Source organism: Anastrepha obliqua, chromosome 1 (genome assembly GCF_027943255.1).
Source record: "Anastrepha obliqua isolate idAnaObli1 chromosome 1, idAnaObli1_1.0, whole genome shotgun sequence".
Lineage (NCBI taxonomy): Eukaryota > Metazoa > Arthropoda > Insecta > Diptera > Tephritidae > Anastrepha > Anastrepha obliqua.
This window is the reverse complement of record NC_072892.1, coordinates 182,989,950-183,017,877: the sequence shown is the minus strand read 5'-3', so window position 1 is coordinate 183,017,877 and position 27,928 is coordinate 182,989,950. Positions and strand designations below refer to the sequence as shown.

At 37.6% G+C, this 27,928-nt stretch overlaps 1 protein-coding gene across 4 annotated transcripts in view; it reads right to left on the bottom strand.

The window, feature by feature from the left end:
• The window catches only part of LOC129235596 (corticotropin-releasing factor-binding protein), a 63,642-nt gene extending 36,368 nt beyond the window's left edge, over positions 1–27,274 (bottom strand). For 2 of the 4 annotated variants that reach the window (XR_008581594.1, XM_054869514.1), the window contains exons 1-3: positions 27,026–27,274; positions 26,677–26,885; positions 26,413–26,589 (exon numbers count right to left, since the gene is read on the bottom strand). Coding sequence is in view for 3 of the 4 variants with exons in the window: in XM_054869514.1 (XP_054725489.1) it covers positions 26,413–26,463 (51 nt within the window). In the remaining variant the exon portion in view is untranslated. Of the gene's footprint in view, positions 1–26,412; positions 26,617–26,676; positions 26,886–27,025 lie in introns of all 4 variants that reach the window. The other 2 variants (XM_054869516.1, XM_054869515.1) reach the window with 2 other exon arrangements.
• Between the last annotated feature and the right edge of the window lie 654 nt (positions 27,275–27,928).

Below are 27,928 nucleotides of genomic sequence, written 5' to 3'. Positions count from 1 at the left end.
AACGAGCATCCAGTTTAGTTTCATCTTCGGCGTTACTTCTCCGGAAAAGTATTTGACCGTTTATTTTAGTTTACCGCCAATTTGAAAGTAGTTTTGATGAATAAATTTTACCAAAAAAGCATCATTGCCATCAGCTGCGAAGTTGTTTGGAAGAATAAGCCAACCTTGGATTTTACAAGATTGGACTGGCCTGATGCCATTCGTCTGATGGCAACCCTATTGAAAATGTTTGGCAATAGTTAGGGAAAACTTCAAACAACTCAAAGGAAATCAAATATGGATGGTCAAACAGTTATCAAGGCAAATTCAAGTGATTTGGAGCCGATTACCTCCACAACCTGCGCAGAAATTAACACAAACCATTTGCCGATCAAAGTTGGCTTAAAACTGTAGGTCCCTGCATTTCTGGAACAGCATCAAGACGTACGCCACAAGTAATAGGAGGAGCTCGGCCAAACATCTAACAGAAGTGTACGTGCCAATTATTTACTTGTTTGTTTATGACTGGAAGATGTGAAGTCATTATGGCTAATGGTGGGACTATACATTTTATTGAATATATTGCACACGCATGATATAAGAAAAACGAGTATTAAAAGCACAAACAATGCAGTTTATTAGGATCGAATTGGTCAAATAGTGTCTGAGTTATGGCGGGCACGTTTTTATTAGACAGACTGTATGTATTAGGTTGAGGTTATAAGGTATGGGGTAATAAGGTCGGAGCATTTTTACCGAAAACTTTTATTTAAACAGAAAACAATAATTATATCAATACGAGTAATTATATCGTCATTTACAACCTCTTCCCACCTCTCGACCAATTTTTTCATGCTGTTCCGCCAAAAATTGACTTGTTGAGCCAGATTTTAAGGATCTCTTTGTTAGCGAAGGTTACGTCCTTCATATGGTTTGACAGGGAGCGGAAAAGATGGTAGTCGGTCCGGAGACTACGGCGAATGCTGAAGGACCTCCTATTCGAGCTCTTGGTGTGCAGTTTTGACAACTTTTGCAACATTGGGTCTGGCGTTGTCATGTAGGAATATGGTTTGACCATGTCGATCAGTCGAATAGCCTCATTCACTCGGTGTGGCTGGGCAATGTAGAGCTCCTTTTTGACCATGGCATTCTTTGACATATTTATGTATAGGCCCCATTTCTCATCTTCCGTGACGATTCGGTACAAAAAGCGCTGTTTGTGACCGCGTGTTGCTAGATGGCGGGCTGAAGAACGATTTGAAGGCGACTTTCTTTGATTTTTCGTTGAGCTCGTTAGGCACCCAGGCTCCTAAATTTTCTGTAAATCCCATTGAATGAAGGTGATTGAGAATCGTTTTATGCTCGCAGTTCTTTTTTCCGCCAATTCAGGACTGCTTTGGCAACCGTTCTCCTTCGAAAGTGATTTGAGACATTCTTCATCGAATTCAGAAGGCCTCCCGTTGCGGGACGTGTCATCTACAGGGTTTGATTGAAAAGTATGAGCCGTCCCGCGCGGAGCGTCTGCCAAGCGATTAACCGAATCGGATGGTGAGGGAAAATGATCTTTGGACCTTCCCCTTCCACAGTCAACATCGCTCTGCGCGTGAAAGCTGTTTTAAAAGTGTGTTAGGATTTTGCAGTGGCGAAAATGCAGCGATCGTTGGAGCAACGTTACTCGATCAAATTTTGCGTAAAGCTAAACAAAACGAGTACCGAAACCATTGGGCTACTCAAGGAGGCTTACTGGGACCCATCTCTGTCCAGTGCCCAGGTAAAACGGTGGCACAAGTCGTTTAAGAAAGACCGGGAGGACGTCGAAGACGAACAGCGATCTGGGAGGCCTTCGACGACGCAAACAGTTCACAATCGTCCACAAGGATTTTGTACCTCCAGGAAGCACTGTAAACGCGGCATTTTACAAAGAAGTGCTCCTTCGGCTGAAAAACCGCGTCGCCCGGGTTCGGCCGGCGCACACCGCCTTCCTCTGCACCTCTGCATTGGCCAAGATGGGGATTCCGGTGCTTCCCCACCCTCCCTACAGCCCAGACCTGTCCCCTCCGGACTTCTTCTTGTTCCCGCGCCTGAAAAGAAAGCTGAAGGGGAGGCGTTTCGAGGCGATCCAAAAAACTGTGACAGCCGAATTGAACGCGATTCCGGCGGATGAGCTTAACAAATGTTTCCTGTATTGGAAGGACCGCTACCAGCGGTGTATTGACGCTCAAGGGTCCTATTTTGAAGAATATTAGTTCTATAAGCCAAAAGGTTTAATAAAACTGCTTAAAAAAATAAGGCTCATTACTTTTCAATCAAACCCTGTACGTCAAAGTCACAATTTTTGAACTTTGCAAACTATCTATTTTCGTGCTTAGACTTGCCTATGACACCTTCTCCATACATGACGCAAATGTTCCGGGATGCTTCGGCAGCTTTTTGCCGTCGATGAAAAGCTAAGAAGAGCAGGTGTCGAAAATGTCGATTTTTACCGCACGGATATTCCATTTCTAAGCCTCAAAACTAATAAATCATTAAAGAACTCAAAAATTACATGCATACTTCCCTTGCCAAACAACAAACAAATCGTTATAAAATAAAAGGAAATATAATAATCAAACAAAAATTTTAAATTGCGGGCAATACAAAAATAGTGAGCTTTATATGTTAATTTTAACTAATTTGAAAGTGCGAGTTATCATTTCGTCTTCAAGTTTTGCTTTTCTCCTTTTCCCCGCTTTTTTTCATAGTGCTAATACTTATTCACTGCGCCTGTAAGTATGCAGCAAGTTGGACTTTTTGTTTATCATTTCATTTATCAAGAAAAGTGCTTCACCTATGCACAAGCGGCTTTGAATAAAATCCTCCCATATATATAAGTAATAAGTAATAAATAAATAAATATATAAAATAAGTGAATACTATTTTTAAAGCATTTTGTTGTTGGAAAATTAAAAATGTCAGAAAAACCGATGCTAACGCTTTCAATTTAGGATTACTGTGGCTCATTTTCTTCTAATGAAATACCGGTATGCATTTTTATGCAGCATGAAAGAAGAGCTGCTAGTCATTTCTGCATACTTCTCTTCAAAACGGCATTCTTTTAGAAAGGAGACTGTGTGTATATGTCTCAAATGCTAGTGTGTATGTCGACGCAATTATTCATCCTTTATTTGGTTGGATAAAACTTCAATTCGTATACAAATATGCAATTGGGCAGTAAATATATAGGCCTGTATACAACAGAGTAAAATGAATTAGTTGCACGTGTATGCATATACATATATGTGTACATATGTATACACATACTTATATAGTTTGTTTATGATTTATTTTTCTCATCTGCTGTCTGATAAACCTTATTTGATGACCTTTCTTTGAATTTTTGCTTTCGCTTCTTAAGAATGAATATCGAAAGAGGACATACATACAGATACATATTGTGACAGTTAAGAGTATTTATAGCGACATATAGGCGTGCCAGCCAGGTCTCTGCATGCAATTTGTATTCAATAATAAGCCATCCAATCTGTTTACCTATCCGTGAACTAAAGAATTCATATCTGATCATACCAATTTGACCATTTTTTGGGAGCAAATCTAAGAAATTGAAATAAATAAGTATGTGGAAATATTTGAGAGAAAATACAGGTATCGTACGAGGGGTGCCTTTGATATGTCGGGAATAGAGAACAAAAAGAAATTTTAATCATCGAAAATCACTTTATTGTTTTTCAAAATATTCTCCATGAAGATCTATACACTTTTGCATGCGTTTGAACCAATTGTCGAAGCACTTTTGCCACTCTGAATGAGGTACCTCCAAAACATGCATTCTGAATGCCGCAACCGCTTCTTCAGGTGTCGAAAAACGTTGACCTTTCAGTTTGTTTTTTATGTACGGGAATAAAAAGAAGTCATTCGGTGCCAAGTCAGGATTACACGGCGGATGACCCATTAATTCGATGTTTTGGGTGCTCAAAAATGCAGTTGTTTGAGCCGATGTGTGAGAGGTCGCATTGTCCTGGTGAAGAGTGATCCGTCTTTGGTGATTGGTTTTCCTAATTTCATGGAAGAGAACTGGCAAACAAATGGTTGTGAACCACTCAGAATTTACTGTCCTGCGTTGTTCTAGTGGTACGGTTGCGACATGTCCAGTTTTTCCGAAAAAACAGGCGACCATTTGCTTGGAAGTGCTTCGTGCGCGAACAACTTTTGTTCGATTTGGCTCATCTTGAAACACCGATACAGTCGACTGCTGTTTACTTTCGGGCTCATACGCGTAAATCCATGATTCATCACCTGTCACGATGTCATAGACGTGTTTCGAAGCCCCGCGATCGTATTTTTTGAGCATTTCCTTCGACCAATCGGCACGAGCCTTTTTTTGAGTGATTGACAAATTGTGTGGGATCCAACGCGAACAAATTTTTTTGACAGTCAAATGTTTATGCAATATTGAATGTATGCTGGTCCCACTAATGCCTAAGATTGTCTCAATCTCACGATAGTTCACATGACGATCTTGCAATATCAGTTCGCGCACAGCATCAATGGTTTTCGGAACAACAACTGATTTTGGACGACCTTCACGAAATTCGTCTTGGAGTGAACTACGACCACGATTGAATTCACCATACCATCGATAAACACTGGTCCTTGATGGAGCTTCATCGCCAAAAAATGAATTAAGTTCATCCATGCAATGTTGCTGAGTTAATCCACGTCGAAAGTTGTAAAAAATAATCGCACGAAAATGTTCACGATTTAATTCCATTTTTGGACCGAGATGAATATTTACTTTTACTGTTACTGTAAACAACACAAATAGCGCTGGTATTTCAAAACTTTCTGAGTACGTAAGAGCCAAAAAATGTCAAACTTTACGATACAGCTGTCAGTTGCCAGATTGCAACACCAGGGTTGCCAAATCCCGACATATAAAAGGCACCCCTCGTATGTGGTGCGCAGGCGGTTGCGAGCAAACCACAACTGCAAATGGTGAATTGTCGATGTGTGTGTTGCCTGAAACTTTGCATGAGTTTATTTGTATGAATATGCGCGCTTTAGGAAAATATATGAAAATTTTTTATTGTATTTTACTTTGGTGGCATTGTAAATTAAAATGAATCACTGATTCTATCCCAATTAATTTCGTCTTCATAATGAAATGTACATATGTGCATATACGATTTGTCTCATAAATATTTTCATTTGTCAAATATTTGACAAGAAAAAATGTTTGAAGGGGAGTTCGAAAGTAATGCAGGCATTTTTTTATTTATTTTTATAATGAAAAAAAGAAAAATTGTTATATTCGCCACCTTCTCAACATGTCCTTCACATATCAACAAAATAAAAGATGAAATAAATGTAAATGAAATAAATGACTAAAGCTTTTCCCTTTTTGTTTGTATATTTTACTTTCTGCTTACTTATCATTTCATTTATTAATACATTTTAGTATCCCTTCTCGAGAAAACGAGTATTTTCCTTCGCTAATTTAATTCGTTAGTTTTTGGATGTGATATATATTAATTAAAAAAAAAATATGCAAAACTTGGTGTATGTAAGCGCTGGATCAAAAATAAACCGTACAGGTCACTAATATTTGGTGTAACCACCTGCAACATCTTTTACCGATTGTAACCTTCATCAATGGTTAGTTTAGTTTTTTTATATTCCTCTGGAATCTTTTCCATTCCTCTTTGATGCCCCGTATTAAGTTGTTTTTGTTTGAAGGACTCCTTTGTGTCACTTTATTTTTCAAATGCGGCAATAAATTTTAAATTCGGTAAATATCTGAGCTTTGAGCAGGAGTATCTAGCATTTTTGAGCAGCCAAAATCCGCGGTGTTATGTAAAATGTTTAAATCGATCGGAGTATTTTAACTAAAGGGTGGTTAAGTTTTAAGGGCTGGTGCTGATTTTGAATAAAATACAATTTTTTTAGGAAATTATTGCCATTTCTCTTTATTATGATAATATTGGTATGGCTCAATTACGTGTAAAAGAAAATATCGGCCAAATCAAATTTTTCGCGCAAAAGAGCCATTGTTTCGTTAGCTGCGTGACAAGTGGCACCGTCCTGTTGAAACCACATATCGTCCGTTTCCGATTCGGGCCATAAAAAGTTCGTTATCATCTCACGATAGCGAACACTTTTCACAGTAACTACCTGACCGGCCTCATTTTGGGAAAAATACGGCCCAATGATGCCGCCGGCCCATAAACCGCTCCAAACAGTCACTCTATGTGGGTGCATTGGTTTTTCGGCAATCACTCTTGGATTATCATTCGCCCAAACGCGGCAATTCTGCTTATTGACGAATACACTAAGGTGAAAATGTACCTCATCACTGAAGATGAAGTGCGCGATATGCATTTTGATTTGAACGCCCGTTTTCATAATAAGCCTGAATAATTTTAACGCGTTGCTTGATTATATATCTTTCCATGGTTCAAATTGAATTAGTCTGAAATTGAAAAATCTTTAATCAAATGCAGAAGAAAGCTGGAGGTTTTGGGGTGGTTTACATTCAACATAGGCCCTTAAAATTTAACCACCCTTTATAAACAATTTTCGTTTTCTGTGCGATTCATAATGTGTTAGACTGTCCTTACATTAATAGAAAGCATTTCATTCAATTTGCTCATTTACCTTTATGGTGGTTATAATAAACAAATTGCACGTTATTTTCACTCGCGCGATAGCCCGGCATTGTTGGAAAACCTTTTCTTTTTTGATGATATGTTATGAACATCATGAATCACCCATCAACTCTAAGTGCAGCAACAATCAAAAAGTTTCCGGTTTTTGTTTATGTTTCTTCGAGTTGAGAAAACAATTTTGAGTCAACGCTAAATACGCCACATTTTGGTTTTCGTTTTTGTTTATGATCAAATAAAAGACGTTAGCAAAGTGTCCTGCTACAAAAAAACAGGAATTCTAAAAAAAAATATGTCTTAATCGAATCCACAATTATGAGACAAACTGTATATGCATAAAGTACAGGAGCGCCTTACTTAAAGCATCCAGAAACTCTTGCAAAAGTTAAGGCTGATGAAAGCAAAGACGTACAATTCAAGTTGTCACGTGGGTTCGTTAGCATCAGCCCCAACACACAAAAATCGAAAAGAAAACATTAAAAAGGCGAATTGAATTAAGAAAAGGCGATTTTTTTTCTAAACTTTGGGACTTTCTACACATACAAATGTCTCTACGGATAGTTTTTGGTCCGTCAACACATCTCACAGACAGGGCATGCCAGGTTTTATTGAAACTTCCTTCCTTAGGCCCTGAACCGTCAATCGGAATGCTTTTTACATATTTCTAGCACAGTTTGAAAATTGTTAATACACCTTTGATCAAAATAGTTTGCACATGTATTGTGTGAGTAAAATGAGCTGTTTTTCTACAAAAATTTAGTTTGAGAAAATTTTGAGCAGAGTTGCCATAAAATATTTTAGGATTAATAGTTAACTTATTTATTCATTCATTTTATTAAAAAACAAAATTAAAAAGAGGTTAATGCTAAACAATTCAATTAAAAATGAATTAATCTTATTAATTAATTTACTTATGTCATTTAATGAAGAAAATGTAACATTTCTTATAGTTTAAGGAGAAAGAATATTAAAGAATACCTAAGATCAGGTTAAGCAATTCATTTAGTAACACTTTGAAGTAGTACTGGAAGAAAAATCTAGTCCAATAGGATTTGAAAGCGAGTTAAATTCTCTATGAGTTCTAGAAATCCAAAAATTGGAAGCATAATTAGTTCTAACCATCCATAATATCATGATTTCGTAAGCTTCTCTGAGGAATATTGAAATCAATTCCTCCGAGTAGTGATGGGAAGTCAATCGCCCCACTTATCAAATCGAAAACGAAAGTGAGGGAGAGAATAGTCCTTCTAATACGAGGGGTACCTTTTATATTTCGGGATTTGGCAACCCTGGTGTTGCAATCTGGCAACTGACAGCTGTATCGCAAAGTTTGACATTTTTTGGCTTTTACACACTCAGAACGTTTTGAAATACCAACGCTATTTGTGTTGTTTACAGTAACTTAAAAGATTCATCTCGGTCCAAAAATGGAATTAAATCGTAAACATTTTCGTGCGATTATTTTTTACAACTTTTGACGTCGATTAACTCAGCAACATTGCATGGATGAACTTAATTCATTTTTTGGCGATGAAGCTCCATCAAGGACCGGTGTTTATCGATGGTATGGTGAATTCAATCGTGGTCGTAGTTCACTCCAAGACGAATTTCGTGAAGGTCGTCCAAAATCAGTTGTTGTTCCGAAAACCATTGATGCTGTGCGCGAACTGATATTGCAAGATCGTCATGTGACCTATCGTGAGATTGAGACAATCTTAGGCATTAGTGGGACCAGCATACATTCAATATTGCATAAACATTTGACTGTCAAAAAAATTTGTTCGCGTTGGATCCCACACAATTTGTCAATCCCTCAAAAAAAGGCTCGTGCCGATTGGTCGAAGGAAATGCTCAAAAAATACGATCGCGGGGCTTCGAAACACGTCTATGACATCGCGACAGGTGATTTATGCGTATGACCCCGAAAGTAAACAGCAGTCGACTGTATGGGTGTTTCAAGATGAGCCAAATCCAACGAAGCACTTCCAAGCAAATGGTCGCCTGTTTTTTCGGAAAAACTGGACATTTCGCAACCGTACCACTAGAACAACGCAGGACAGTAAATTCTGAGTGGTCCACAGCCATTTGTTTGCCAGTTCTCTTCCAAGAAATTAGGAAAACCAATCGCCAAAGACGGATCACTCTTCACCAGGACAATGCGACCTCTCACACATCGGCTCAAACAACTGCATTTTTGAGCACCCAAAACATCGAATTAATGGGTCATCCGCCGTGTAATCCTGACTTGGCACCGAATGACTTCTTTTTATTCCCGTACATAAAAAACAAACTGAAAGGTCAACGTTTTTCGACACCTGAAGAAGCGGTTGCGGCATTCAGAATGCATGTTTTGGAGGTACCTCATTCAGAGTGGCAAAAGTGCTTCGACAATTGGTTCAAACGCATTCAAAAGTGTATAGATCTTCATGGAGAATATTTTGAAAAACAATAAAGTGATTTTCGATGGTTAAAGTTTGTTTTTGTTCTCTAATCCCGAAATATAAAAGGCACTCCTCGTATTTAGTGTTTTTAAATTAATAAGCAAACAGGATGGATTTGGATCAGTGAAATGCAAAATTTAGTTGAGTGTAACCGCTTCGTCGTCAATTTTGCTGTTCAAACTAAAGGGATTGCTTTCATATATTAATCAAAATGAGGAATATTGATAAAAAGGTTGAAGCTGAAGCTGTTTCATTGTACTTAATGTTCTTAAGCGACAGAATATAAAGGCTCCAAAGGTTATAAAAAGGCGCCTCAATCTACTTTCAACAGAGATGTGAGAGGAATGGAGCGATTTTTGACTTATCAAGTAACTAAAACACCAAACGAAGTCGCACAAAAGATTGGAAAGCCCGTCAGTGGGTAGACATCACCTAGAACGCTATTAAAATCGAGATGAAGGCTGTCATCATGACAAAAAAACAAGCATTACATGACAAAAACGTGAAAGCGAGGTTGAAATTCTGCGAAAAGTACAAACACTGGAGTGTGACGCCCGGAAAAGAGTGATATGGTCTGATGAGGCCCGTATTAACCATTTTCAGTCGGATTCGAAACTGTATTACTACGAAAAGTTGCACACGATTAAGCATGGCGGTTGAAGCCTTATTTTGTGGGACTGCATCCCGTGGTGGCATATTGGCCATACTGGCCAATGTATATGTATAACGGATCAAACAAGTCGAACTAAAACCTCGAATAAAAGCAAGTGCATAATAAGACTTTGCAATGGTGTAATTTAAATGTCTTTGAAAAAAGAATCTGGACTAAAAATACCACACCAAGATTAATAATTTCCCTCGTATTGGATAATGTAGACACATAAATGTGATAGGTATAGAAACTAGAATAGAACAAGAGGCGTAAAAACGCTTGCTTATATTTAAATTCAATTCATTTCTTTCGCACCAGGCAACGACATTATCTGAATCAGATTGAAGATTTATAGAGTCTGCTGTACTTGTAATCGCCGAGAATATCTTTAAATTATCAGCATGTAAAATAATATTTGCGTTATTAAAACAATTGGAAATGTCATTAACTAAAATTAGTAGGTAGATATTTTAAACTGCCTATAAAATGAATGTTTTTTCAAAAAATTATTTAAAAATTAGTTATTAATGAGGTTATTATAACAATTCACAATTAAAACAAAATTTAATTTATTAAACAGTATTACCAGCAGACCTGGTCAATTATAAGAAAATACAAAAATAAAAGAGTATTACATAAATTATTTCCCAAGTGTCCCCTGTGGTGTATTGCGCGTCATCCGATTCTGCTTTGTAATTTGAAATATCATTGAGCCCAGCTATATTTACATATAGCCCTTGCCCCCCGCCTGCTCACTCACACTTTGTAAATAAAATTGTACAGGGTGCGCCATATAGCGTTTGCTTTTTGAACCACCTATTTTTTTGAGAATAGTAACACAAATGACATGTCAAATGTGTTCATAATTTGCTTAAAGGTTTGAAATTTACGAAATGGGGCACTATACGCTTGAACAAATTTGGAAATATTGAAAACCTATTTCCAAAGTGGTGAGTCTTCTTCTTCTTTTCTGATTTTCACATCGGTGGCTACGTCAATAAGCAAAATTGTCGGATTTAGGGCTCAGAAAATCCACACGTTACTGTAGAGAAGCAAATGCATCCACAACGAGTCACTGTTTGGTGCGGTTTTTGGGTCTGGCGGCATCATCGGGCCATTTTTTTTCGAAATTGATCGAGGAGCCGCGGTTACAGTAAATGCCGAGCGTTACCGTGACATGCTCAACGAGTTGTGTCCAAAAATTGAAGAGGATGACATGGACGACATTTGGTTTCAACAGGACGGTGCAACTTGTCACACTGCCAAAGTTACACTCGAAGTTTTGGCTACCGTGTTTGAAAACCGAATAATCAGCCGAAATTCCGATATAAATTGGCCGCCTCTGAGCTGTGATTTAAGCCCGTTGGAATATTTTTTGTGGGGAGCCGTTAAGGACAAATGCTATGCGAACCATCCAGAGACGATTGATGCTTTAAAACATGAAATCGAAGTTGCCATTCCTGAAATTGGAGCCCAAACAATCGAAAATGTGCTTAAAAATTGGGTTGATCGAATTGCCTACTGTAAAGGCAGTCGTGGCAGCCATTTGAACTATATTATTTTTCATTCATAAATGACAATGTTCAATCTTCAAAATAAAAAAAAAAAGTTTGAAAAAATATTATTACATTTCTTTTATTAATACATTTAGTTGATTCAAAAAGCAAAATTTTACATGGCCCACCCTATACTTAACGCTAGGCATCACTCATACGCTCTGTCGGCCGTCGGCATACTTATTTATGTATGTACAGTTATAGTATTGACCGGGCTTCTTTGGCACTTGTAAAATAATACGGAGCTTGATTGTGTAAAGTGTTAACATTTCAAGCATTCTCTTATTTGCTTAATTGTCATTCACAATTGCCATACGGTCGCTGTTGACTTGAAGCGTAGAATTACTTAACGTGTGAAACAAGGAAGGAGAAGACTTTGATGAAATAGGATGTCATGTACAATACCTCATAAAAAGAGCAATGCAATAATAAAGTGGCAATATTATTTATATGTTATTAAAAAAATTCGTTATGGAATGCAATAATTTATTTTGTTTGGTATGTTTTCTCAAACTTCTTTATTACACACACATTTCAGCTTTGCACACATACAAACTTATATAAATATTTGCTTTACCCTCGAGAAATATATTGACGTTGATTTAATTTCCGGCATTTATTTCAGACTTATTAGCCCTACTCGGTAAAACGTAGCCGTTGTGTGATTATTCAGCATTTTTACAGTTATTTTGTATTTTTATACAGAGCCAAATATTTATACACACATTGTACTCTCTCTTAAGCGAATACCTAAGGGACTGAAAAAAGTGTCCGCTTATGAGAGGTGTCTGCGTAAGAGAGGTGCCCGTTAGGAGAGAGTACACTGTACTTGCTACGAATTCCACCTTCACAACGAATGCGACCTTCGGACAACACCTAATCTGTTAGTGAAATCCAAGTTAGGACAATCAAAAGCGGTATTCACTCTTTGCGGCTGAGTTTAATCTACAGGGTGGCTGATGAAAGCCGCTATCAAAAAAAAAAATTGAATAACTTTTTTTCTTTTTAAGTTATCTGTTCCATTTTTGTTTTAATTTGCAGATTGATATTTAAAATTTATTAAAATGGATAACTGGGACACGCAAACAAGAATTTGGATAGTCCGCCGCTATCACGCACTGGAGTCCGTAGTTTTGGTACAGAGAGAGTACAGGCGGATGTTTGGCGGCGATCCCCCGAGCAGATGGACCATAATGAGACTGGTGAATAATTTTGCTGAGCAAGGAACAGTCGCAAGAAGGCCTTATCATCGAAACCCACCAGTTCGGACGGAGAAAACGATCGCTGCTGTAGCTGCAGCTATACAAAGCAATCCAAGGGTTTCAACAAGAAGCTTATCTGCTCAACTTGGTGTCAGCCGACAGTCTTTGCAAACAATAATGTACAAAGATTTAGACTTATTTCCCTACAAAATTCAAATGGTTAACAAACTGAATGCAGCAGACTTGCCGATTCGCTTGGAATTTTGCCAGAAGATCCTGCAAATGGTGGAAGAAGACCAAAACATGTTAAACTGCCTTTTCATGTCTGATGAGGCCCATTTCGATTTAAACGGCAATGTGAACAAACAAAATTGTCGAATATGGAGTACTTCTAACCCACAGATACTCCACGAGACGGAATTGCATCCTCTTCGCGTGACAGTGTGGTGTGCGGTTTCTTCACGCTGTATTGTCGGGCCTTATTTTTTTGAAGAAAATGGTCACACCGTTACGGTTACTGGAGACCGTTATTTGAAAATGCGGAAAGAATTTTTCTATCCAGAACTACGCCGAAAGAGAATTCCTTTCAACTCTGTGTGGTTTCAACAAGATGGGGCAACGTCTCACATAGCCCAGACTGTTATGACAGAGTTGCGACGAAAATTTCCCAATAAACTGATTTCAAGAAACTCCGAATTTCGTTGGCCCCCCAGGTCGCCTGACCTTACTGCACCTGACTTTTTCTTGTAGGGTTTATGTAAACAAGAAGTTTAAAAAACAAAGCCAACAAATTTGGATGCACTAAAACAATCCATTCGGGCAACAATTGCGGCTATTCCTGTCGCAACTCTCAAAGCAGCAATGAACAACTTTTTACTAAGCTGCCGCACTTGTGTCAACGAGCATGGGGGGCATTTAAATTCAATTATTTTTAAAACTAGTTAAGCTACATTTAATAAAATTTAATGACCTTCGACTTGAAAAAAAAAAATAAATGAATTCCATACACTAAAAAAAAGTTATTTGAGTTTCTTAATGTAGCAAAATTCATCAGCCACCCTGTACAATGATTACTCAGCAGCTGCTGGCAAGAGTAGGAGACCTTTAAAACATTCTATGCAGATTTTCAACTTTAATAAAAAAGAAGAGGGTCACTTTGGGGGCACAGTTATCCAAAGTTGCACTTAGTTATGATATCAAAATTGAACTAAGGTGCTACAGGTCCATTAAATTATTTGCCGCCGCCTTAATTGAACTTTCACAAATGTACACATTTTTATGGATGTTTATATGAAGCTGCTAGTATTGTTAGTGTCCGAACTCGTAATTAAAAAAAGGTGCAGGAAATTAAGTGCATCAAATTAGTTGCCGTTACGACCATCCATTGCCATCCCCTGTGTTCGCTTTAGGTACTTTAGGTGTTTGCTTATATTTTTAATTGAAATGCATATTAAAGCTCGCCTATATTTATTTGAGTAATGAACTCTGTATGAACAACAAATATTATATTTATAAGAGTATGAGTGGAAGTCGAGTGTATTGGCGAAGGTGTAATTCGTGAAATTTTTTTCTTTTTTTTCTTCTTTTTTTAATATCAGAAGAGGAGTGCGCGTAAGAAAATACAAGTTTATTCCTCAAAAGTGACTGCAACAAGCACTTATGTCGGCGTTTGATGGACCTCTCGAAATATTTCTGGAACTCTATTCTCAGTATAGTCATCAGAGCCATCTTTGATTCTCCCATTACTTCCTTTCAGTTGTTAAAACTTGTTCCCCGTAGTGCTTTTTTGACTCAATCGCTGGCTGTCGTTTAATGATGTCACTATGCGACGGTCCCTATTCATGGTGAAAATCCAAGAGTTCTTTTCCCACAAATCCTTTTTTTTGGAGAATCCCTTCACGGAATGTTCGAATAATAATCCATATTAACTGCCAGCTCTCTGTTGGTTAATTTGCGGTTACTGATCAACTTTTCTTTCACTGTATTGATGTTTTCATCAATTGGCCATGTCGATGGCCTGTCATCCTCGATGGACTCACGATCTCTTCTGAAGCATTCGTGCCACTCGTAAGCGGTTGTTTTCTTTAGAGTATCATTACCGAAACAGCAAAACAGTTTCCCAACATTATTAAAGTTTTAGCACCATTGAATCCATTTTTCAAACAAAATTTAATACAAACTCGTTTGTATACCATTAAGAGACTTTCAACGGGCAGATATCTATACCCAACCAGAGCTATTGATATAACAGAGATGATTGATGGGACTTAGTTTGGAGCACTGCCCAAGTCTGTTCAAGAAAAACCACCCAGTAACCTTAATCATCTGGCTGCCAAGCCCGGTAAATTACAGAGAATGCGCTCAGTAGTGAGTTGAGTCCTCAGAACTATCTGCCTCCTGCATCTATTGTACTGGCCGATACTGTCAAGCAATGGGGATACAATTTTGATAGGTATGTTAACCACAGATGTGGTAACCTAACAAAAAAACAGAACTCAATCCAGTTGACTTAGAGCGCCACTTTTGCTCAAGGTGGTAGTACAGATAGGTTGAAAAGTAAATTAGAAAAAAATGCGAATTTCTATGTAGTAGCTTTTTCTCTCTACATAATCTACCTCAATTTCAATGCCCTTATTATATACCACTTCTCTGATGATTTTCCGGAAGTGCCGCAAAATTTTATCCACTGCTTTTTGTTGAATTATTTGATGTAGGCACTTACTTTCCGAGCAGCTTTTTTAATATATAATTTTCTATATAAAGTATAGATTACTTGTTCATATGAGAGGTCTATGGTATCAGCAATTTCACGCTATGAATGTCTGCTGCTAATAAACCTTTCACACTAAAATTTCTTTGTTTCGTAGCACTTTGACCACAAGGAGTTAATTATAATTATTAAATATTAGCTAAGATTTAAAGAGTGCAATACACTACTCAAAAATTTAAATAATCAGATATTTTAATAACTTTTGATATTTTTATTACATAATTTTTGTACCGATCTACGATTTATCAAATTCCATGATGTGAGCTTATGATAACATAACAGAACATTCCCGCCTATCACTTTGGTAGATTTCTACCTTTCAATTAAACAACTTAGTTTCCATGATAGGTTTTAGATTGGTTGATTTAAGGTGCAGCCAACCGAAGCTAGCGCACTTACATACATATGCGTTGCATGCTTGATCCCACAATATTCAAAATAGCCTCAATCATCGCTTCATTGGCTGCTGTGAAGCCACTGTAATTGACAATCGCCGTTTTGTTGTCGTGACCTGCCATCGAATGGTTAGAAGAGGTGAAGTATATTATGTTAGAAAGTTCACATAATTGTCAAAAAGAGATGATAAAATTTGCATAATTTTTTTAAAAGTTAATAGCTAACCAGTGGTTTGGCATACAATTTATTAATTTCGTACATTTGAGCTGAGGTCAACCGTATTTTTCTGGAACTTGGTAACGAGCTCAGTAAACCTTTTTTGAATATAAGAGTTATGCAATCAAGTAGTCGGGTGATATGAGTTTCTAGAGAGAAATCGAAGTGTGAGGCACAAATGAAAACTTGATAATTTTGACATTTGTTAATTTTTTTTTTCAAACGTTAAAATATTTAAAACACACTTAACTAAAATCAACAAGTAAAATTTTTCAATATTTTTTTTTAATTTTTCATTACACTATGAATTTTAAGACCTTGTTTATATTAGATCTAGTGGTTTAACCCTCTTCAGGCTTCATGTACATATAACTTCACCGCACAGAGGTAAGGCTTGAACATTGACGTGTTGCTCAATCCTTCTGGACTGTATAGCGGCACAAGGATTTATTTTTTCTTTGACTGTTGTACCACTGTACGTCTTTATGTAGGTCGTCATTCCATGCACACCAAGTGGCTTTAAAGATATCACGGCCAACTTTATTTTGAGAACCTTAGATGGTTTCAGCATTACATTTCGCAGTGCATCCCCATATCTGAGTTCCATAGGTCCACACTGGCTCAAGAATTTGATGATAGATTAGAAGCTTATTTTGGATACACAGCTTTGACGTTCTACCGACAAGCCAGTACAATTTTTTGTATTTTATATACAAAGTTCAGCAACTTTGGTTTTGAAACCCTCCTTCCACTTAAGCTTAGAGTATAACAACATGCCAAGGTACTTTGCGGTGCAAAAATGTGGAAAGTTTACAGAAAATATATGAACGGGTTTGTAAACCATTTTTTTGTTTGTCGAATTATCGTGTAACGATTTATTTTTCTATTCCACGTTCTAGTCTAATTTGTTATTTCGTTAATCGAAGCTTCGCGGTTGACATTCTCGCTTTCACAGTAACTGGGACTTCTAAATCAGAACTGCAAAACGTACAGAATAGGCCCCTGTATGCTGGAACTGATTTCATATTTATTATACAATTTTTTACAAATTTTTTATGATTTTATTTTCCTACAAAAACCATTTAAAGTGAATTGAATTTAAGATATAGTATCCATATTCAAGTTTCAAAGTTTTTGCACATTGAGAAAACCACTTAACAAACTTTTATCAAAATTAAAAATTTTGAGAAAACTTTTATGTACCCGGTACATTGAGTTTTAGTGCAATAAAGTGCAAGTTCGAAGTGGCTCTGTTGATTTTTGGCAATTGTTTTTGTTGGGCATTTAAACTACTACTTTACTAACTTTTCTAAAAATTCTGATAGCAAAGTTTGAAATTTTAATGAAAATTTGTTGAAATTTTTTACTCGATTCCAAAGTGTAAGACATGGTTGAAAAGATAATTTTGAGGGTTGTACATCTTTCGCAAGCCCATTAACCTAGAATTCCTCCTCACCCTACTGGCGGCGGAAACATGTACTCCCTTTCTCTCGCAGTAGAAGCTTTATATGAATATGTATAGGAAAAGCAAAATATGTAAAATTGCAAATTGTGCTCTAAAAATATGTAAGTACATACATATGTAGCTCAAATTTTTTACACATTTCAATAGCTTGTTCCCGGAACATATTATATTTTGGGGTGTTCTGCTAATAACTCAGGAGTCATTTTCATTATACTGTGGTTTTGCCTATTCGTTGCCTATTCGTTTGAGTTTCATTTTAACGAAAATCTTGGCTATAGTCTACGGCAACTACTTCATATTTTTAGATCAAATAACTGTAGTCCGGAACTGGTGCCACATTTGAAAGCATTTGCAAAATTTTATTGCTACTACAAAAACTTCGAGGTCTTTTGAGAGGCTTCTGAAAAGAGCTGGTCATGGTCAAAGTGGACAATATTTGATGTAAATTAGAGGAGTTGTTTTGATATTCAAAGAAAAATGCTATTTTTTAATATAAATGATCGGATGTTTATTTCATTATAAAGATGAATGTATGCCATTAATAGTGGAAGATAACATCAGGCAAATGACCACCACGACCACGCATACAGTCAATACCCTTTTCATGAAATTTTCCATAACCGAATTGCAAAGTGGCTGCCCTATGTGCTCGATAGCCTCACGAATTCCATCTTTGAGTTCTTGAATCGTAGACCTTTGTTTTCTCGTGGCCCCAAAGGCCAATATTGTTCGCCTCTTCGAGAAACCTTGCGATACATCAAGAAACACGGCTGGAAATACTCTTTTCTTTTTCATGTTTCTTGAAACCAAATTAGTGAATGAGAATCAGGCGTTTACTTTCAATATTTTAAAAATATTTTTTTCAAAAAGCTTCGACATTATTGGCAATAGAGATATTGGCCTGTAAGAGACACTTCGTTCGGTGATTTACCAGGCTTAGGTATCATGGTAACTTCGGGGCATTTCCATTATATAGGTACTTACTAGCTGAGATATTTGTTAAATAAACTGGCCAAATAGACAATGCAATTTTTTGGCAGATTACGAAGAACTGGACAAATCCAGGGGACTGTTTAAGCTTCATTTTGTTTATTTCCTTACGAACTTCTTCTGGTGCAACCGGAACAGGAACATTTTACTTGACCTAAATTTAAATTCCAATTTCTTAGACAACGGCGCCAGTGAAGGCTGCGTGTTTAATGTTCCGTATGTGGTTTCAACACAAAATATTACTTTAAACAAAATTTGTATTTGAAATTTTTCTGAATAGCAAAACAACTTTAAATTTTAAATATGTATTATTTATTTATTTTATAAAGGGTGGCTAAATTTTAAGGGCCAATGTTGAATGCGTTCAAATCAAAATGCATATCGCGCACTTCGTGAAGAAAATCATTTTCAATGATGCGGTACATTTTCACCTCAGTGGATTCGTCAATAAGCAGAATTGCCGCATTTGGGCGAATGATAATCCAAGAGTGATTGCCGAAAAACCAATGCACCCACAAAGAGTGACTGTTTGGTCTTGGTTTGCTTATGGGCCGGCGGCATCATTGGGCCGTATTTTTTCCAAAATGAGGCCGGTGAGATGATAACGCACGTTTTATGGCCCGAATTGGAAGTTATGGATGTGGACGATATGTGGTTTCAACAGGACGGTGCCATTTGTCACACAGCTAACGAAACAATGGCTCTTTTGCGCGAAAAATGTGATTTGACACCGTTGGACTTCTTTCTTTGAGGTTATTTGAAAGAAAAGGTATACGTCGATAAGCCAGCAACAATTCAAGAGCTAAAGGATTAGATAATTCGGCACATTAACGGCATAGAACCTCAATTATGCCTCAGCGTCATCGAAAATTTGGACCATCGGATGGAGGTGTGCCGCCAGGGCCGCGGCGGCTATTCGTCCAATATTTTCTTTTACACATAATTGAGCCATACCAATATTATCATAATAAAGAGAAATGACAACAATTTCAAAAAAAAATCTAGTTTATTCAAAATCAACACCGGCCCCTAAAACTTAACCACCCTTTATAATAAAAATGCTATGAACTCGTACGGTTTGTAACATGACTTATCGATATTCATTAGTGGAACAATGTCGATAAATAGTTACACCCATCATAGTTCTACCATACGTAAGACTAAGCAATGTGCGTGGGTATATTTGAAAGCGCTTATTTTGATGTATGTGAGCAGGTAGGCATATGTGTGTATCAATCATTATTTCAGCTGTATCAATAATTAAAAGCAATAACTTACATATACCTATGCTTATATACTTATACTCATACTCGCGCATGCAGCTATGTTCATATGTATATAAATATGCCAAACTAATTTAAACACTTTTATTATTTATCTTTCCAAAATTACGTGCGATTTGTTATAATACGTGAAAATAGTTTTTCCATCAACTCAGTTTAAAAAAACCATCCTGGTAGTTGGTAGGTGTATTATTACCATAAAATATTACATTAGGGTCCCTCCGCCAATTTTATTGTATTTAAGCAAGACGCTTTAATTCTTCTTTAGGCACTTTTGACTTCCGTTAAAGTTTCCCTTCCACCATATTTCGCACATAAAAATTTGTGGTCGCAATATGTCAATAGAAAGTTTCTTCAAAAATAGCTGCTATTATTTTAACGACTCACTTACAGGAGGCAAACTTTCCGGCAGCAAAATAAGTTGTCATCAATATATTTGAAGTAGTACGTGAATAGTGGCTTGTCGAGCCTTGGCAAACCGTTAGATCAAATTGAAATACTTGGATTAGTGAAGCAATGCAGGCGCTGATTCTGTGAGAGCGTCAATTAATTTCCGGTAAAAACTTCATACAAACAAATACAAACAGTTTTGTTGGCAAAGTATTTTGGTGTGAACAACGGTTTTTCTTTGATTCTTCACCTCTCTTAGGCGAGCGTGAGCGAGAGCTATTATATGAATATGAATGAGTTTTGAAGCGATGGAGGCACTGCGTGAAAAACTACGCTCTAGTATATGATACATACATATGCATATATGCACACAAACGGTTCGTTTTTCTTAATAGTTTAGCCATTGACGGTAGGAGGAAAGTTATTGCGCGCATATTCCACACTTGGTCGCGTATGTATTAGTTCAAACGCTATTCTCTGTGCGATAATAGCAATCTAAACTTATGTGAAACACAAAGCACTGCTGAACGAAGATAAGCAGATTGACTTACGCAGACCTACAGAGACGCCAAATATCGGGTGTTGTTTTAGCTGCATGAGCACTATCGATATTGATGACTATGGTTTGACGCTGAGAATGGCAAACTGTGTTGACATTTCTGCTCTGTAAGGCAGACTAGGCAAAGTCATCATGAATCGTTTAACACCAGAACCACGCTTCCAAGAGATTTACTCCGAAGATGTTGAAGAAGATGACGAATTGCCGAATTGTCGATTTGTCATCGAGTTCAACTCGTTGATCTTTGTCCTTCGATTTACGTGCCTATAAAAAATATAAAAAATTCATTGCAGCAATATTTTGTAAAATAATAAAAAAAATAATAATAAATAAAACACCCTATATGGTTGTCAACTGCAACTCGACACGGTTTCTGATTTCAATTCTCCCCCAAGAGGCGAAGTCAATAATTTATAATTCATTGATGTGTGAAAATAAATCTCACAAAAGTCCTGTATAGCTCAGTATGGCTGATTTACCTCAAATGCTGAGCACTAATTTAACGGCATTTAAGTGCTGTACAGTAACCTATAATATTACTATTGGAAGTGCAATGACGCTACTTTAGTTTGTTTGCTTGCCATTTTTGTGGCATTTGATGACACAGAAAATCTTCACACCGACATTGCAAACGGCAAATATCAGCGGAAGGTGATAGGAATGCCAAACGCTTTTTCCTCGTTGGTGTCAACACCTGCAACACGAGGAGTTCGGCACAGTTAAAATTGCCGTTGCGGCAGAAATCGTATTTAATATGCACGGAAGGTGACATTTGATTTGTTGCATGCCTAATGGCAGTAGTCAGTCATTTACATCCGTCCGCTTTAACTCCGCTTAACGTCCGTTCAACCGGCAATAACACAGAATTTGAGAAACTGCTAACTTGAAGCAGCGGCCGCAGGGTAGAATCTGGCTCTTGTGAGCAATGTATTCTAAAATTAGCCACAGATGTGCACTATTATGCTGCAAGAGTACAATTGCAGAAAATTGTGACGGATGACGACTTCGTATGCCAGGCCATGACCCAACGTATGAATGGAAAAATTAATTCAAAGCGTAGGCGGCTATTTTAAACACTTCATTTCTTTGTGTGTTCTGAAAATTTAAACTGGAATGTACTGAAACTGCAACTGATACGAGTTTATATAATGATATTTAGGAGTATGCAGAATGAGAGAGTCGAAAAAAAGGATGCGCTAAAAGGACTAAAAGAATTGCTGCGGTGATTTTAAAAGAGCGCATAGTAATGGGTACTAAAGGCATGTGAACATAAAATGAATAAATAGTTGGCGAGTACACTACTGTTAAGTGTTTGAAGAGCTCCTCCTCCTATTGGTGGTGCGCGTTTTGATGTTGTTTCACAAATGGAGGCACCTACAGCTTTAAGCCGACTCCGAACGGCACATGGTTTTTATGAGGAGTTTTTTCATGGCAGAAATACACTCGGACGTTTGACATTGCCTGCCGAAGTGCAACCGCTATTAGAAACAACTTTTTCTATCATTTTCACGTTTAATGCCTTCATATCTTCGGATATCTTCTGTATCTTACGTCACTCATTCGTCAGGCATTCTCTCTTTGACAAGGTTGCTGCGGAGGGTATTCCGGAAGTTTGGCGTACTAGCTATCTAATCCCATTCTATGAACACAAAAGCGATGCTAGGTGCTATTCAAACTACTGAAGAATACAACGTCTGTTACACTATCTAAAGGTCTGGGAATATGTCCAACAATAAGCTCGGCTTTGTGGGTGGCAAATCGACTATTGATGATGTTCTCATTCTCCGTACTGTCATAAAAACGCCGGCTTAACAAAGAAAACCTGTTTGGAGTTTTCATTCATCTCGAAAAGGTGTACGACCGCTTGTCTAGAAATATCGTTTGGCAGGCATTAAAAACCCCCTGAAACCATCATAAAACATATTTTTGGCACCTACTATCAAATTACTATCCAGGTAAAATGTACGAGCGTTCTGACCAAAAGCTCCAATGTATGTAAATGTATAGTTCAGCATTAAGCCGCCCTCTAATTAATCTGCTGATGGGCCCTCTTACGCGTGAAATCCAGGGCAACCTCTTTTGGACACTGCTGCACGCATTCAAAGTCGTTCTTCAAGAAAGACTGAGCCAGTGGGTTTACGCTCTCGAATCTAACTGGCTACAAATAAGTGCACAAAAACTGAATCTATCAAGTTCCGTTTTGCCGCAGCGAATTTCGAGTAGATAGCTTTAGCAATCGATAACGCTCATGTCAAAGTGGCTTTAAATAGCTTTGAAGATGGTACTTTTGAGCGAGAAATTGCACACCGAATTCAGTGCCGATAGCAAAGCAGAGGAGCAGCTTCTGGTGCCCTGTACTACGAGAAATTATCTCAAAAGCTGAAAGGTAAAATTTACATACAAGAGCATGGTCCGACGATGACACACACTTCTGAGTCCTGAACTACATCCAGCAAATTAGAACAGAAGCTGAATATGGCAGAAATGCGGGTGCTGAGGTGGATCAACTTTATTCCTGGGAGCAGCAAAGTCACTTCAAAGGAACTCGCCTTCGGTGGTACGGCCATGTTATGAGAAGGCCACAGGGCCATAAAGTGCGGCAAATATTGATGATAGAGGAGTTAAAAAGAGGGCCAGGCGACCACCCAAAACATTGAAAAACGATATGAAGAGACAGCTCGGGGCCGTGTGTCCTAGAGCCGACCGAAAAAGGATAAGGCTAGGCAAAAGAAGAAGATTATATAAATTTTGATTACCTGCATTGTTTCAGAAACTTATAAATTTTATTAATATTTTCTGGAGAGGCTTTATCAAGGTATGTTTGGTTGGATTCCCTTAAATATTTGGAGACTAGAGCATATGTAGATATAGGCTTTGGTTAAATGAGTCAGACTTCATTATTACTTGTATATGCATCTGGAACACCACTCCAGTTTCTACAACTGTATATCCAACTTAAATCCAATTCAGTCCACATTAACATAATTTTTTATCCTTATTTCCCCAAATCAGTTGCAAATATTTTATTGCTGTATTATAAAAGTAGTAAAACGTCACTGTACTAAATAAACTGACGTTTCACTTTGATAGCAGAAAATCGCAGGAAGGGTTTGACTTCGATCAAACGTTAAGGAAACATATGTTCGATATTTTATGCAATTAAAGTGATTAACAAAACCAACTTAACTTATTGATCTTATTTCTATTTGCGTTCATGTTAACCGTGATATGTTCCACCTTTTCGCAGAAATTGATTAATTTTATTAAAGAATATACGACAATGGCCCAAATGGTCGTCTGTCGGAAAAACACAATTAAACCAAAATATTATTAAACCCAATATTTTACCCAATATATAAAACCAAATTTGTTTCAAATCAAATGCGTAAAGCCTAGTTATATTCATTTACAATTAACTGTCTATATTTTAAAGCACAAACCAAACTAGACTATTCCATCCGCCTGAACCAATGCCATTCGATATCTTATTAACTTCATTTTGGCCTAAGTGAAATTGCCTAAAGAACCGATATCTGATTTATTTCAGAATACGGCATCTTCCTAAGCAGAGGTGGCCGTAATTAAAGAAGCAGCTGACTGGCTACTTACTTGCGTAATAACTGTTAAGAAGGTAAATATTTACTCCGATAGCCAAGCGGCAATTGGGGCCCTAGGCTCTATTATGGTGCATTTGAAACTGGTCAGGGAATGCCTGGTCTCTCTCTCGATTGCATCAGAGTTCTTTGAAAGATAATTAGGGTACCTGGTCACAGTGACATTGCTGGAAACTGCGAAACCGACGAGCTGGCCCGACAAGGGGCTTGTGAGGTAGTGTGCCCCCGAAAGGAGAGGATCGGGATCCCCTTGAAAACCTGCGTTCTACTCTTGGATGGATGGGCTTTGCACCAACTCAGCGAGCGCTGGGCAAGTACCCGAACGTGTAAGGTCGCGACGTCCTTCTGGCCACGTTTGGATAGGAGACGTTCGAAGGGTTATTCTGAGGATGATAAAATCTCATCTCTGAAATTTCTTGGGCATCCTCACGGGACACTATACGCGGGGTATACATGCCGTGAAACTCGGAATTACTTCGAGTCCTTTTTGCGTCAGCTTTATGGAGGATGAGGTGGAATCATCTCAGCACCTGCTTCTTAGCTGCCCAGCTCTCGCGGGACTAAGATTCAAGCATCTTGGTTCTCACTTCTTTTTTCCGCCTGCTGATATAGCAGGTCTTGATAAGAAAAATCTGATGAACTTCATCAGCAGCATAAGGAGGCTAACACAACCGCAAACTAGTCACCGTTCATAGTCCACAAACACTCAACCCTCCCCACCCCTTTCCCTTTCGTCCTATCGTCCTTTTTCCTTCACCTCTTTTTCCCCTCTTGCAATGGTATCACAAAGGATGAACCAAACTTCTTTCGTCCAAGTGGGCCCACTCTCTGGGCAACCATTACTACCTAACCGAACCTTCCAAAGAAGTGTTCTATGTTTCTAATTCGTTTAAGTTACAATTTGTATGGCCACCGAAGTAAATATCATCGCACTGGTGTTCAAGACCCAAGAGATTTTGTGATTTTGAACCGTATCGCTTTTACCAAGATTATAATTGAATCTCTGTTTGTTCGTCGAGCTCATATTTAAACGGATTTTTTTCTAAACTTAATTGAAAATAATAATATTACCAGAGCTGCGCATATTAGGCTTTATCATTACTCACGATTTAGACATAAAAGGGGCTCGATTTCATTAGCAAAAAAATAGCAGATCTACCATAAAAATGGTAACTTCGACAGCTGCAGAAACATAGCAGTTGGGAAACTGTCATTGCTATCTGCTCACCCTATATATTCGGTACTTCAGTAGCATTGCCCAAAAAGGATGGAAAATATTTTACGCAACTACAACAACAACAACAATGCTGTAGAAGCTCATAAGCAGATAAATAACTAATAGCCTTAGTTTGAACGTTTCAAGCCAAACATTGCTGGGATGCCTCCAAAAACAGATATGTGTCATAAAACTTAATTTGGGGAACCTTGGCTCTCATATGATATCCTCCAACGAGCAATAATAGAAACACGTAACTTGAGAGGTTGAATCAAAAATTAAGAGATGGTCAAGTTTTACTGAACTCAATGTGCAGAAAACTTAAAGCGTAGTGCATTTGCCTAGATTTGCAGAGAACTAGATTGCAGATTAATGGTATCATGAATGTTGAAGATTATATTGATATCCTTTAGGGGCTCACTCCTTCCGAGCTTAGAAAAATTGGATTAATGCCGTTTTTATTCAAGAAAATGATCCGCAATATAGGGCAAAGAATCTTTTATTTGATCAGACGCTTCGAATTTAATACAATTTATGTCCGAATACCTTGGCTTAGATAGCAATGAAATTGCTTAGCGAAAATCGTCCAGAGAGAATTTGTAGAATATATTAAGAACAAAAGATTATAACCGAAAAGGGCCACCTCAAAATCTGCGAGAGTTATGTAGACTCGTTAACGAATGATGGTCCCTTATATACTCACAAATACAATATATGTATGTAAATTTCATGGTCAAAGGAGGGCACATAAAACATTTTTGGCAAACTTTTCTATCCTTAATCTAAACAAAAATGTGAAACGTTTTACGTTTGGAAAATACCCATGCATTGATGCACCCACGACACTCGAAGTAATCTTTTTTTAAATAAATTTACATATCAATAGAAATGGCTTCAAAATCCAAAATTTGTTTAACCCCATTTTAACGCGAGGGATGCTGAATTGTTTAACACCTTTAATGGTTATTGAATAAATTACGTGCCAGCGACCGCCCGGTTGTGGCAGATCGCTTATATTACTTACCTTAGTGCCAAGCACAATCAGTAAAAGTGATAGGAAAACGGCTGCCTTCATTGTGTTCCTTATGATGAGGCGGTGGCTTAGAATTTCGAAGGATACGCCAAAACAATTTAAAAATGCGCGGCAGCAGTGTTACGACGCGTTAAAATACAAATAAATTGAATTATGGGGAGTCAGCAGCTAAAGCGAGCAAAAATTATATTTTCTCTGTTAAAATTCGGACATTACTCGTATATTATAATTCACTGAGCGCCGCAATTCACTTACAATGTAGTTTTCTATTTGTAGGTGTGTTTGTACGGCTCTGGTGCGTTTAGCTCTTCAAGGCGCGGAAATTGCTACAGCCGCAAGGGGCACAAACGCGCTAGACTTTTAAACTCTTACAACTTTTAAGTGCTCGCAAAATGATAGCGACAGCTTGTCGATGAGTGTGTAAGCGATGCACAAAGGATCAAGTCCGTAACAAGAGCAAATGCCTATGGAAGATAAATGACATGGAAGGAAATGCGGGAAATCTGTAATAACTTTATTAATGGAAATCTACACCGAAATAAAAACTGGCTTGGCGGCACACGTACGACCGCCTACATTCACACATACAGCCACTCAGATTTACAATAAATGTACGCCAAAATGCGGTATATAGTTTTTTTTAATTAATTGTAGCTATAATTTGAGTATTTTTTGTTATTGACCAGCGGACGACCGTAATTACGACAACAATACAATACCACCGTACGACTTTTTTTCACCTTGTCAATTGACTTTTTCGAACGAAAAACCGTTATTACACGTGATTGTTAGAAACTGTCCGCTGCGTAGGCGACTTTTTCCCTTTCAAAGGACGACCGTTAACTTAGCCAACCGCCCGTACAATGAATGTGTTATCAGTAAGTCATATCCTTTTATAGCGTCGTCGAGCAGAACTCGAAGCGGATGGTGCTGCCGATGCTTGCGGTGTCATCCGTTTGACTTGTTAACTGTTTGGCAGAGTTTGACGGTTGCCGGGAGGGAGCTTTCAACACTTGTTGCCGAAGCGTAAACGGTGCATTATGTGGCTGCGACTGTGTGCGTGTAAAAGTGCGAATGTGCGGTTTGAGAAATTGTGGAAATGCAACTTAAGTTTTTTAATTTAATAATTGTTCTATTTCACTATTTGCCTCTTTGCTCTGAGCTGAGGAAAGGAAATAATATAAGCCATATAAGAGATTATAATATGGCTCATATAAGCCATAACAATAAGAATATAAAAATATAATAAATTTTATTTATCTTTAGTTTTTGCTTTTCATTAAATTTGTCTGTCTGGTTAATTTTCTGATTGACTAAACTATTATAATTTGGTGAATTTCCGTTCGTGATTGCGAACTTATGGTGAAGTCAAAGCTACGAGTATTGTGGGTAAGGAACTTGGAATAATTCTAGCTACTCTCGATTACGGTAAAAAATCACATTACCGTTTCGCGTTAAACTTTCGTTCTCTGGGAAAAGTTCTCGAGCTTTTGAAACTTTTTTCATA